The sequence below is a fragment of the Phyllopteryx taeniolatus genome, chromosome 22 (assembly GCF_024500385.1).
Source record: "Phyllopteryx taeniolatus isolate TA_2022b chromosome 22, UOR_Ptae_1.2, whole genome shotgun sequence".
Taxonomy (NCBI): Eukaryota; Metazoa; Chordata; class Actinopteri; order Syngnathiformes; family Syngnathidae; genus Phyllopteryx; species Phyllopteryx taeniolatus.
This window is the reverse complement of record NC_084523.1, coordinates 9,142,764-9,156,598: the sequence shown is the minus strand read 5'-3', so window position 1 is coordinate 9,156,598 and position 13,835 is coordinate 9,142,764. Positions and strand designations below refer to the sequence as shown.

The 13,835-nt window shown below is 42.2% G+C and overlaps 1 protein-coding gene across 1 annotated transcript; it reads right to left on the bottom strand.

Annotated features, from left to right (window-relative positions):
- Positions 1-6,678: 6,678 nt before the first annotated feature.
- On the bottom strand, positions 6,679-13,835 carry cry1a (cryptochrome circadian regulator 1a). Its single transcript, XM_061762358.1, has 13 exons — positions 12,957-13,835; positions 11,638-11,746; positions 11,273-11,415; positions 11,011-11,195; positions 10,850-10,938; positions 10,614-10,754; positions 9,907-10,218; positions 8,917-9,271; positions 8,558-8,674; positions 8,281-8,382; positions 8,136-8,201; positions 7,294-7,411; positions 6,679-7,205 (listed from the first exon to the last, which is right to left on the bottom strand). The coding sequence occupies exons 1-12, from the start codon at positions 13,112-13,114 to the stop codon at positions 7,317-7,319; spliced, it is 1,872 nt and encodes a 623-aa protein (XP_061618342.1). The 5' UTR covers positions 13,115-13,835; the 3' UTR covers positions 6,679-7,205; positions 7,294-7,316.

Here is a 13,835-nt window from a genome sequence, read left to right as displayed (position 1 = left end):
AGCACCCCGTATGTCTTGAATCATAGCTTATCTTTTTTGGCTATGGTGTGGGTCCGTGTGGGACTGCTTCTGGGTCCAGACGCGGACAACGAGTTAATGACCTCTGTTTTAAACGATGTCGCAACAATCGAGCGAGCCAGAGTGAGCTGTTTACCTCCGTACCAGACTAGCTAGTTAGCTCGTGGGCTAGCCAACAATAATAAATAGTTAACTGTCCCTAAAATGCCCCAGTTGTTTGCATCTACGGAGCCAAAGCCTTTCCGCCAGCGGCTCGCTGCGTCGTGAGCACCGCGCCACAACAATGAATATTTATCGAGTCTGGAAAAAAAGTCTCGTGTCCATTGTATTCATGAAACAATAACCCGCACTACTCTTATTCTCATTTGCTAGCACCAACACAGGACACACAGTTAATAATGATTCGTGAAAGCACTTCAGCAACACACACACACACACACCCACGCACACACACACGGCTCAAAATGTTTCTTTCTTTGAGGAGCAGTTTTGCTTATCATTTCTTAATTTGAGGAGCAACTTTCTAATTTTGAGGACCAATTTTTTGCAGCTTAATCCCACTGGGGTCCAAAGCAAAGATTTTTTTGGAAACAATAAAAATGGCTGCAGCCAACGAATATTTTAGTTCTTGAGGATCCTCCTGAAAATTTAATTAAACCATCAATTATTTGGATAAACTATATTTTACCTTGGTTAAAGAGTCATTTTGAATACAAAAAGAGAAAATAAGACCTTTCACTTCATAACGTACGACTAATTGGTTTCCTTTTTATATAAGCAACAGTTTTAATCAGAATCAGAATCATCTTTATTTGCCAAGTATGTCCAAAAAACACACAAGGAATTTTCTCCGGTAGTTGGAGCCGCTCTAGTACGACAACAGACAGTCAATTGACAGAAAACACTTTTGCGACATAAAAACTTATTTTTTGAACAATTGCCTTGACATTCTAGGAGTTTGCATCAGGAGAATCCCTTGACATCTCTGCAGATAGTCTATCAAGCGCATCATTTTTGGAAACATTGGCGCCAGTCAAGCTTGTAAAAGTCCCTCCACAAAGCAAACAGGATGTCAGGGACACCCACGATTGTAACACTTGTGGACATGAGCAGCTGTCACGATTCCCAATGATGAGCCCTCACTGGGAACGCTGTTTTTGACAATGGAAAAACAAACAAACTAAAACTGACTGACATTTACCATCTACTATCTGTATACTGGCCAACAAACTGGACCTAAAATTACAGCATTTCGAGGTGACTAATAAAGCTGACAGGTGGTGCAGGATACTCCACTGAAGCAAGAAATTTCTACTTGTTCGGAACACAATTCCATAGAGGTCGTAACAACCCTTTAGGGGAGTATTTAGACCTCTTCTAAGACTCAAAGACTCTACTAGTCTTGTCAGACTCATCTTTAACTCTTATGAGCATTATTAGTGAGGATAAGCGGTACAGAAAATGGATGGATGGATTTTAGTCTAAGACACTTCTTTAAACTATTTTAATGCTCTTCTAAGACTCATTAAAGGCATGCAACTTATCTAAACCTGATCTGACACACTAACTACAAAGAACCTTCAAAAACCTGCTAGAGGACTCTGCATCTTTTTGCACAATTGTCAACAAAACATTATTTTTTTAAATGTACCGGCATTACCAGATAACTAGCAACCCTTTTTTGCTCAGTGACTGTTTTTTGTCAATGTCTTTATGTCTCAAAAGTGCTCTCTGTCAATTGACTGTCTGTTGTCGTACTAGAGCGGCTCCAACTACCGGAGACAAATTCCTTGAGTTTTTTGGACATACTTGGCAAATAAAGATGATTCGGATTCGGATTCTTTCTTGTGCACTACCATTAACTCTAAGAAACCATCCACATCTTCGACATGACAGTAAAGTTTGTTCCCAAGGCCTGATGGGTAATTGCACTTGTAAAGTTCATGTTGAAAGGTTCACACAGGGGTTAGCCTGCCTTTATTTATTCCATCTATCCACTGTTTTCCATCCATACATCCATCCGTCTGTCAAGATAAGCATGTGTCCGTCTCCACTCTGGAATGTAATTAAAACAATGCAGAGTGTCCCAGGCTCTCAGCAGAGTGGATTAGCAGGAGAAATTGCCCCTGCGTGGCGACATTTAGATAGTGACGCGCAGGCAGGGCTTCCCGTGTCTTGGGGTTATTTGTGGAAAAGGACAAAAGGCGCTTTTGGGAAGGATGAGCTAGCTAAGTGACAGCAGGGACAGGTGCTCTCTCTCTCTCTCTCTCTCTCTCTCTCTGGCACACAAGAATCCCAATTAAAATGGCCTCTTTGCGCCTCCTTCCAGCCATGAGAACTCATTATCTTCAGCCAGGGTTGAGTTTCAGCCAGGCTCCAAATCGCAACGTGAAGATAAGCTAAATGAGGCCTTAGGATGCCGCCGGCAAAACCTGGATGCCCAGCGGGAACTGCCTGTTAAGCAAATATGCCCGAGTGCAAAACGAGTGCAGCAGGTGCTCCCGGGCTGCCAAGCGAGACACTCTGCCTTGCTGGTGGCCAGGGACAACTGACAACTAAAAATAACAGAATCACAATCATAATCTTTATTGGCCAAGTATGTTAAAACACATACTTGGACAGGAATTTGTCACCGGTAGTTAGAGTAACTTGTTGTTGTGACTTTTTGCTTGTCTCATTTGGGTTTTACATTAGCAAAAAAGACAATCACAAAATATACATTTAAAGCATACTGTACATACAAATGTATAGAGTCATTAAGCTACATAAAGTGTGCAGGAGTGCAGTAATACTGACCAACAACAGAATAAAGAAAATGTGTTTTCCCCCTTCTTTGAGTTCCTTTATTTCTCCTGATACAAAAAAAGCTTTGAAAACTGTTTTTTTCCAAGCATTTACTTGCATCAATTTCCACAGAGATAATATCCATCCATCCATTTTCTGAGCCGCTTCTCCTCACTAGGGTCGCGGGCGTGCTGGAGCCTATCCCAGCTATCATCGGGCAGGAGGCAGGGTACACCCTGAACTGGTTGCCAGCCAATCGCAGGGCACAAACAAACAAACAACTAATTATAATATATGATATATATTTTATTTTATATGTAGATGTGATAAAACTCTCAAATCTTTAAAAATACTCAAATTATAATTCAAAACATGATTGCTGTTGTAGTAACACGTATTCATAATAATTATAATTGTGCGATATTTCAACAAACAACCATTCACACTCACATTCACACCTACGGGCAATTTAGAGTTGTCAATTAACCTACCACGCATGTTTTTTTTGGGATGTGGGAGGAAACCGGAGTGCCCGGAGAAAACCCACGCAGGCACGGGGAGAACATGCAAACTCCACACAGGCGGGGCCAGGGATTGAACCCCGGTCCTCAGAACTGTGAGGTAGACACTCTAACCAGTCATCCACCGTGCCGCCAGAGACAATGTAATTTAAAAAAAAAAATCTACAGTTTATGTGAAAATAAGGTATTTTTTTTTCCTTTTGTCAAAACATGTATGTACTCTCCCAAGAGGAAAGGAGCTGGTAAAGGTGGTGTACAGGGTAGGGTCAGTTCAAAATAATTTTCCCTGCACTTTTTTTTCTTCTTGAGCAGCACTATTCTGCTGCAATCCCACGCAAAGAACATAAAATAGTGGTTTAAATTATTTTTGGGCCACACCTTTTTTAATCAGTTTTGTACCTTACCTTATGTTATGGAAGATGGTCAAACTTAACAAAATGCAGGATGGAGGCCTTGAAGGACCTCTACTGGCCAATATTGTGTAGCACAAGAGGTATTGGTCTATACAGTTCAGTATTTTGTCCACCCGATTACAATATCAAATTACAAAAAAATGTCACGTGACTCACCCAACACTGCATTCAAAATGGAATTTGACTGTAAATGCCAGGGGGTAATGTGGAGTTGATCTGCTTTTGTTGATCTGGGGGAGTGGGGGAGGGAAAAAACAACACATTCATATTTTAATTCATATGAAAGATAAATTGATTGATTAAGTAATTGATTGATTATAACCAGTGAGCACCTGGAGTACACGAAATAGTTAACAAGCTAGTTAACCTGTTACATTTGGATTCATTTTAAGTTATACAGTATTTCTTACTTGTTGCTTCATTTTTTCAACCGACACAGTATCAAATGTTACTTCGTTAAAATTAAACTAAATGGGCGCCTTCACTGTACATTTATATTTTAATTCATATGAAAAATAAATTAATCCTGCTTACAAGTATTCACTTCATACCTTGATTACAACAAGTGAGCACATGGAGTACACGAAATAGCTAACAAGCTAGTTAGCCTGAAACATTCGGATTAATTTTAAATTATACAGTATTTCTTACTTGTAGCTTCATTTTTTCAACCGACACAGTATCAAATGTTAGTTAGTTAAAATTTAAAAAACTAAATGGGCGCCTTCACTGTACATTTATATTTTAATTCATATGAAACATTTATTAATCCTGCTTCCAAGTATTCACTTCATACCTTGATTACAACCAGTGAGCACATGGAGTACACGAAATAGCTAACAAGCTAGTTAGCCTGTTACATTCGGATTCATTTTAAGTTATACAGTTATACAACCGACACAGTATCAAATGTTACTTCGTTAAAATAAAATAAAAAACTAAATGGGCGTATTCACTGTACATTTATATTTTAATTCATATGAAAAATAAATTAATCCTGTTTACAAGTATTCACTTCATACCTTGATTACAACCAGTGAGCACATGGAGTACAATAAATAGCTAACAAGCTAGTTAGCTGTAACATTCGGATTAATTTTAAATTATACAGTATTTATTACTTATAAATGGGCGCCTTCACTGTAGATTTATATTTTAACTCATATGAAAAATTGATTAATCCTGCTTCCAAGTATTCATTTCATACCTTGATTCCAACCAGTGAGCACATGGAGTACACGAAATAGCTAACAAGCTAGTTAGCCTGTTACATTCGGATTCATTTTAAGTTATACAGTTATACAACCGACACAGTATCAAATGTTACTTCGTTAAAATAAAATAAAAAACTAAATGGGCGCCTTCACTGTACATTTGTATTTTAATTCATATGAAAAATAAATTAATCCTGCTTACAAGTATTCACTTCATACCTTGATTACAACAAGTGAGCACATGGAGTACACGAAATAGCTAACAAGCTAGTTAGCCTGAAACATTCGGATTAATTTTAAATTATACAGTATTTCTTACTTGTAGCTTCATTTTTTCAACCGACACAGTATCAAATGTTAGTTAGTTAAAATTTAAAAAACTAAATGGGCGCCTTTACTGTACATTTATATTTTAATTCATATGAAAATGTTATTAATCCTGCTTTTAAGTATTCACTTCATACCTTGATTACAACTAGTGAGCACCTGGAGTACACGAAATAGCTAACAAGCTAGTTAACCTGTTACATTCGGATTCATTTGTAGTTATACAGTATTTCTTACTTGTAGCTTCATTTTTTCAACCGAAACAGTATCAAATGTTAGTTAGTTAAAATTTTAAAAACTAAATGGGCGCCCTCACTGTACTTTTCCGTCGAGTTTCATCGTGGTTTTCTGAAATGTTAATTGTTAGCTACTCTTAGCTACCTCGACTACAAATTAAATGTCTGGCTTTATATGGGGCGGAGTGGCATTCGTTTTGTATTTAAGAAATAATTATGGCTACAAAGTTGATATAGTTTATGTAAATAGTAACATATATCGCGTGAAAACGTTTTAAATCAAATATATATGCGTAATTTCAGGGGTCGTGTCACTCTTACTTGCCTTGAAGCGATGACCAATTCATTCGACGAGTCATGGAAATTCCTAAAAAGGACCCGGATGATGGATTCAGGGATCTTGCGGAAAATGGTAGAAAAATGTAAAATATAATAAATAAATAAACAAACACGTGAATGTATTCTTAGTACAAATACTCACTTTAAAAATCAACATTATAAGATAATACAGTTTGAAAAGTTACGTTATACATGTGGGCCGTTTTTAGGGCTGAAATCCTACTTTGAAATCCTAACCATGTCTTGAAACTTGACTTTGAAACCCTAACGTTTCCCTGAGACTCTAACGCGTTGCTTGAAACCTTACATTCAATACCCTAATTCCGGCTTGAAACCCAAAATAAAATCCCACCTTGACTTGAAATCCAACTTGAAAATACTAAACCCTACTTTGAAACTGTAAAACCTAAAACTTGACACCCTATTTTGAAACCCTAACCCTGGCTCAAATCCCTATGTACTTTGAAAGGCTAAACCTTCAATGACACCCTAAATTAGAACCCACGTGCCTTGTAACCTTATTTAAAACCTAATTCAAAACCCTAATCATGTCTTAGTTAAACCTTACTTTCAAACACTAAGCCTTCTATGAAGCTCAGAGTGAAACACTAAACCTTCCATGAAACCCTAACACTTGGCTTGAAACCCTATTTTATAACCGTAACCTTTACTTCCTTTCAAACGATTTAAAATTATATATTTTTTAAGTGTATACCAAATTTTGGCAGACCATGTATATTATTTTTTTAAAAAGCTCAGTTTAGTTTTGAAAAACACCTTGGTAATAAAAACACCCAAGGACACAGACTGAAGAGAGAAACACCAGTGCTTTTATGTCATTTTAATAAAAAAAAAAAAAAAAAAAACATTTAGAAGCAGTTGTTTACAGTAGTGGGTGGGGGTCATAATACACTGATACAATGATGTGAATTGTGGGGGAAAAAAGGTTATACCAAGGTCATAGTAAGTTTGCATCTACAGTGGAAAACACAACCAGTCAGTCAACTAGCACGAAAACACTTTGTTGTTACATAGGCCCAAACGAGGCATGAGTCGCACAGGAAGATGTTTTATGAAACTTTTTTTTTTTTTTTTGGTATCATATCAAAAATATATATAATAGATCTATGATGCTACACAAAGAGAGAAGACACACACACAATAGTCAAATATGTACAAGTTGTATGTGAATTTTGGAAAGTTCATTATATACATGACGACTTTGTGTTCACACCCGAAGAAGAAAAAGTGTGATGCTCCCGGGATGTCCACATTTATAATACAAATTTGCCACATTTATAATACAAATTTGATGACTTCATGGCAAGTGAGGGCGTCACCACGTGGAGATTCCTGCAAGAGGCAGAAGCGATGCAAGAAATGTTAAGTGTTAGAAATTCATCCCAGCAAGCAAATGTGAACCAAGAACAAAATAACTAACTTTTTTTTTTTCTCTCCTGTGGTTTAGTGTCTTTGGACTTTGGAGCTTTTGCCGTTTCCGGAGTCTTCGCAGTGACGCTTGCTGCTCATCGGCGCACCACTGGAGTGATGCTCAAGCCCTGGAAAGACAAGTTAAAAACATATACAAATTATAGGTTTGTAATTATTATGCAATCATATTTAACAAAATGAAATGAATATGTAAAATAGTTTATAATAATAAAAATAATAATATATTTTTAAAGAAGTTCTCTCCATTTAATCAATTAATAAAATAAATAAAACATGTTAATTTAGCTGGCGTGGAACGGTGGTTTAGCACATCTGCCTCACAGTTCTGAGGACCGGGGTTCAATTCCCGGCCCCGCCTGTGTGGAGTTTGCATGTTCTCCCCGTGCCTGCGTGAATTTTCTCCGGGTACTCCGCTTTCCTCCCACATCCCAAAAACATGCATGAATTGGAGACTCTAAATTGCCCGTAGGTGTGAATGTGAGTGCGAATGGTTGTTTGTTTCTATGTGCCCTGCGATTGGCTGGCGACCGGTTCAGGGTGTACCCCGCCTCCCGCCCGGAGATGGCTGGGATAGGGCGACCCGCGTGAGGAAAGCGGAACGCAAGATGAATGAATCATTGGAGGTCCTGTGTTTTACTTTGCTGTGTTTCAAAGCGGTCTTAATGTTCAAACTGTGCGCAATGTTACAGTAGCTTCAAATAATATGAAATACACTTTTTCAGAATTAAGCCTCTGCCTTGTATTTGATGAACACTGATTTAGAGTATTTTTTGGAATACCAAAATGCTTCGTGTTTTTGTAACTGCTCATGCCCGTCCATATTTCACTGACCTTTTTGAAGCATGGGACTCTGGCGGTTGCCTTGAGCGTAGCACATCATGCTGGAGCTGACGTAGCCTGGAAAAATAAAGCAGCGTCAAGGATTACAATTCCTCAGGGAAGGTGAAATGTTCCTATTACTCATTGAAAGGCTTACCTTGCTGATGCGCAGCAACGCCGGCTTGGGAGTCTCCCTGCAGGTACATCATGGCGCCGCTGCTCTGCCAGTCGGCCTGCGACTGACCTGGCATGGGATAGCCTGCAGCGACAAAAGAGCGATGGTCAGTTGGCGAGTTGGCAGAGGAAATCGGAACCGAAACCTAAACTTTCCTCCAGCTAGTTTTGTCAAAACGGTGACGAAAGCACCCAAGAACAGATCGATATTCAGTTGTAAAGGGTGGAAAAATTGGGACTGAAATTCCAAGATGGCTCACCGGAAGACACGGCGGCAGAGGCGGCGGCATCGTGAGGACCTTCAACCGAGTACCCCATCACGTCTGAGGAGGGCTTATTGTTTCCGTTGGAGGTGGAGGGAACGGACGCCAGCAGCCCTGTGGATTCAACGAGACAAAAATAAGCTCGTGATGGTTGTCAGTGCAATGGACCTTTTTTATTCTGTGCCGTGCTACAGCTTCATAACGGTGAATGCCATATGTATTCACTGGCTTTTAATTGTGACGATTACAAGAAATCAACTTCTAGATGTCTGTTGAGAACCTAGCAGCACCTGGTAAGGTGTGAAGGTCTGCACGCATTTTCCAAGAAAGGGGGAAGACCCCTCCCAATTTCTTACCGAGACCTCTGTAGCAGGACAGCTGCTGGTAGATCTGCTTCATGCGCTCGATGTTGACGCGGCTGGCCTCGGCGTGGTGGACCATGGGTTTCGGGTAGTGCACGCCCACAATGCAGCGCGCCGCCTTCTGCACCGCTTCCGGCGCGTTCCACGGGTCGTAGATGTACTTGGCCGGGAAGCCCCGCAGCACGGGCAGGTAGCGGCGGATGTAGTCGCCGTTGGGGTCGGTGCGCCGGCCGAACACCACGGGACAGTAGCAGTGGAAGAACTGCTGGAAGAAGGAGCTGCAGGAGAGCCACATCCAGCTGCCGGCGTTCACACTCCAGTCGGCGTCTAGCAGCAGCTCCTCGAACACCTACGCACACAAAACACAGCAATTCGAGCGTTGAGTCGTCAGAGTACCTCCAAGGTGACCAAAGCTCTCACCCATCTGTCTATCATGCACGGTTTGAGTCCGTCTTCGAAGCCCAAATGACCCTGAAATTGCCGCTTCAAAACAAAATGGCAGATTCACTGTGCCTTCACAGGCATGTCTTCTTGAGTCTCTTTGTGAGTCTACTCATGAGATCTATGACGAACAAAATTTCATGTTGCTCAGTCAAACTGGCTGCGGGGGCTGAATTTTCATTGACAATTCCAGGGAGCACGAATTGCTGCAAATGACCCTTGAAAGGGCTGCTTCAAAGCAAACTGTCTGACTTGCTGTGTCTTGCCAGACATGGCTTCTTCAGACTTTTCCGTGTTCCCCCCACATTCCTAGAAATGACCACTTCAATTGCTGCTTAAAAACAAAGTGGACGAGTTCCTGTGTTTTTACAGGCATGGCTTCTTGAGACTATTTTTTTTATTTTTTTGCAGGATGAGGTTTCAATTTGCTAGAAACGGGACAAAATCTGTCGGTGTAATGAGTCTTTGAAGGACCCCTGAAAATACCCACTATAGCCTAAAATGCCCAAACCGAACCTAAAAGGTCAGACTTCCCGCGCCTACCTTCATGCCCTCCTCCCAGCTGATCCACAGGTCTCCGCGGGTCAGGAAGCAGGCAACGGCGTGCCGGGCCAGGTGGTGGATCCAGCCCTCCTGGCGCAGCTGCGTCATGATGGCGTCGATCCAGGGGAAGCCGGTGCGTCCCTCGGCCCACTTGGCCAGCGCCTCGGCATTGCGGTCCCACGGGATCTGCACGCAGATGGGGTTGCTCTCCATCTTGTCGAAGCACGGGTTGTTGGTGGCCGCCGTGTAGAAGAACTCGCGCCACAGCAGCTGCCCGTACAGCGACAGTGGTGGCGAGCTGTTTTTCTTCACCTTTGTTTCGAGGGACAAATGAACTTCTTTCAGTTTATGCGATCAAAGATTTATTTCGTGGGCTTTTTACTTCCGTCTTCATTTTTGATGTAATTTCGTTTTGTTGATTATATTGTAACATTTGATTGTATTTACAACATTGCATGTTACCCATCTAAATTTACAATCTGTTTGTTCTCTTTTTTTTGCATTTGTCAAAATTGTTTCTAAGAAAAGAAATGTTCTTTTTTGTATTATTTTAAAGAGGTCAGTAAACATAATTGGATTTGTGGCCTGATTAAGACGTTTAAACTGTGGTTTTAAGCAATGCGTGTAATTTTGAAGCATAATACAGGCCTTCACTTTGGTAAATGTATTAAAGATCTGCATACGCTACGAACGAGGTAACTCGCTACCTTCCGATAGAGGTCGGTGAGCTTGAAGTAGAAGAGGCGACACGAGAGGCAGCCGAATCGCAGGTAGGGGCTGAGGCCGGTGGGGCTGGCCAGGAGCGAGTTGGCGTTCATGCGGGGGCGCTCAAAGTTGGCCACCCACGCCTGTGGCCAAGAGAAGAAAAAAATGCCATTAGAAACTGCGCACATTCAGGGAATTTGAATTTCAAGGTACTTTTTCAAGGTCTCGTGTGACCAACCTTCCTCTCCAGGTGCCTCTCGAGTCGCGTGAGGGCTTCGGACTCCCCGCCGGGCCACACGGCCGACGACAAGCCCTCGGTATCGAAACCTGCGGGAGGAACGTGAAATGTTACACGGTCCGCGCCTGACGTCTGCGCTTCTTCTGTCCCGTTCTACCCACCCAGCTCCTCCAGCGACGGCACTCCGAACTTGTCGTCGTGGTCGTCGGAGAGCGGCGTGGCGCACTTCCCCATCACGTCGGCGGTGATGAACTCGGCGGGCACCTCCACGGCGTCCATGCGGCTGATGAGGGTCTGGAAGCGCTTGTAGGTGAGCGGCGACTGACCGCCGTTCAACTCGATGATCCTGCGGGGCAACGTTTGAGTTCAGGGGCTGTCCGACGAGGGAGGCCGTGAGATTAGGGGTCCCGGTCATCCGCTTACTTGTCAAGATCGTAGAGGGTGTGCGAAATGCGAACTGTCACCTCCACACCGGCCTCAGAGGCCAGCTTCTTGATGGCGGCATCACGCTCCTTCCCGAAGGGCTCCGAGTCGTACTCGTAAGACAGGCGGGATATGTTCCACTCCTGGAGAACCAAACGATACAATAAGCAAAGTCTGAGCACGCAAGCAGCGAAGTGGACGGAAAGAATATTCAGCAGCGTTGAATGTGGTAAAAAAAAAAAAAAAAAAATGATAATTTTTTTTTTTTTTTTTTAACTTACTCTATCAGTAACTGTATGCAAGTTAATATTGTATTCATATTGTATTGTATTATTATTGTATTAAATGAGATGCGGGCGTCCCACCTTGAAGAGTCTGGGAAAGACATCGGTGGGCTGGCCCCGAATCACGAAGAGACGCGAGTTGAGCTTGCGCAGGTTCGAGTCCAAGTCCTCCAGACTTTGCAGCAGGAATCTGCGGGTGGGCACACAGGACGGGAACGTCAACTCTCAATATTTGCATCAATCTTACAATCAAGTTGGGTCTCACGCGGCGGCCAATGCTTCCTATTCACGCGTGACAAAAAGCGTCTGCGTCAGCGGTTGTGCAACCAACATGGATGCGTCCCATTACATGCCCGCGTGGGACCACCCCCGCCCCAATTTGCAAGCGAACACATCCACACACACTCGATTAATCACTTTCACACTTAAGTCAATAGATACATACACATATGGATTTATAGGTGTCATGATTGTATATTAATACATCAAAAACATGCCTTTAAGCAGTGGTTCTTAAACTTATTTCAAGTACCACTTCAAAAAAAAACACTTTGCTCACCAAGTACTATAATTAAAATACAGTAACGTGTAACTTCATAAATGTTTCAAAACAAACAGTTCTGAAAGATTCAATCCAACTGTATTGAACGTGAACATTCAATACGCCTGAACTGTACTTAATAAATGCACCGCACTTGAATGAAAAAACTTGAAAGCGCTGTAACATTACGCCCAGTTTGAGCATTTAATTCAGTGATTCTTTCACGTACCACGAGGGGCAGCCCGCGTACCACTAACAGGACTCGTACCACACTTGAGCAACCATTTGCCAGTCATTCCAATGAGCCCCAGTTGGGTTTGTTTACATCCAAATCATCTATATTTTGTATTTTGTCATTCCTTTTGCATTGTTTACACATGGAAAATAAAAAAATAAAAAAGACGACGATATTTTTGATCCTACGTTTTACGGCTTTGGAAATGAGGGAAACACTAATAATGCCACAAAATCCGTATGTACTGTACATGGAGAGGATCAACTCACCTGGAATGTTCTATTTCTGGCATACCGAAAGCTTGTATGATTACTTCTCATCATGTTATCAGAGCAGGGTGCAAATATTAGGTCAGACTTAATGGAATGTAAACATTTTAGTGTCAACAACAAGTGATACGTGAAGCATAAATGCATGTAGTACACTGTAGTCTAATGGTAGAAGTTTGCATTGAGTCCTTAAGACGAGTCAGTTTTTGAATGAATGAAACACTTTCCAGTTATTCCGATGAAGCCAGCTGGTTTGCTTACATCCACGTTGTGGATTTTCTTTTTGGCTCAATATATGTGTGTATGAATATTTCATGGGTCCAGATATGGAGAGCGTGCAGGTGTGTTTCCTCACCTCCACCTGTTGATGCCCACGTTGGACGAACCAGCGAACCAGGGGTCGAGGATGTAGATGCAGCGGACGGTGTCTGCCCCAAGCAGGGACTCCTTGAGGGACGGGTTGTCGTGGAGCCGCAAGCCCTTCCTGAACCAGTGGATCGTATTCACGACCATCACTCAAATGGATGGAGGCCTCAAGCTTGGAAATGTCCTTTTATTTTTGGAAATACGGCTTGCTTACACTGACACAAATCCAGGCCCAATACCAACTAAAAGGAAAGTCGATTTGTTCCAATTTGTAAATAGGGTGGCCGAGGCGTGCAGGAGTTAACCTTGCTCTAATAAAACCTTTTCCATCCTGACGAAGAATTTAGAATGCGTCAGAGTCTGAACCATTTGGCCCTCAAGAGGCAACGTGAAAGGCAACCCGGCGGGGCCTAGGACCTGCGCGGATGGCCGCCAAGGCCGCCTCGTTGTATAACTTGTTTGTCGAAAACGGGGGCAAAAAAAGAGGGACAGTTCAGCCGATTTAAGATTGTTGTTGCAAAGATATGCGGCAAAAACACACGCTCTTTAACAGAGTTGCAACGAGCGATGCTCTGATCGAGTTTGCAATTCGATGGTAATGCCCCCGCCACAACACCGGGGAAAGCTGGTTATGTAAATACACGTAACAACAGCGATTACATTTAAAAAAAAAACGGCGACAGATTGCAACGCAAATATGCACTTATCTCATCTAAACGACTCCTGTATTTTTCTGTCTCGTATCCGTCGCGGTTGAGCGAGTGTTTTGGCTGTTTTGAGAGCTCAACTTCCTCCGCAACGCACACGAATGTCAGCTCAAGCCAAGCGCCGCACCTTCCGCTTTAGTCCCGCCCACTGGATGATGCTG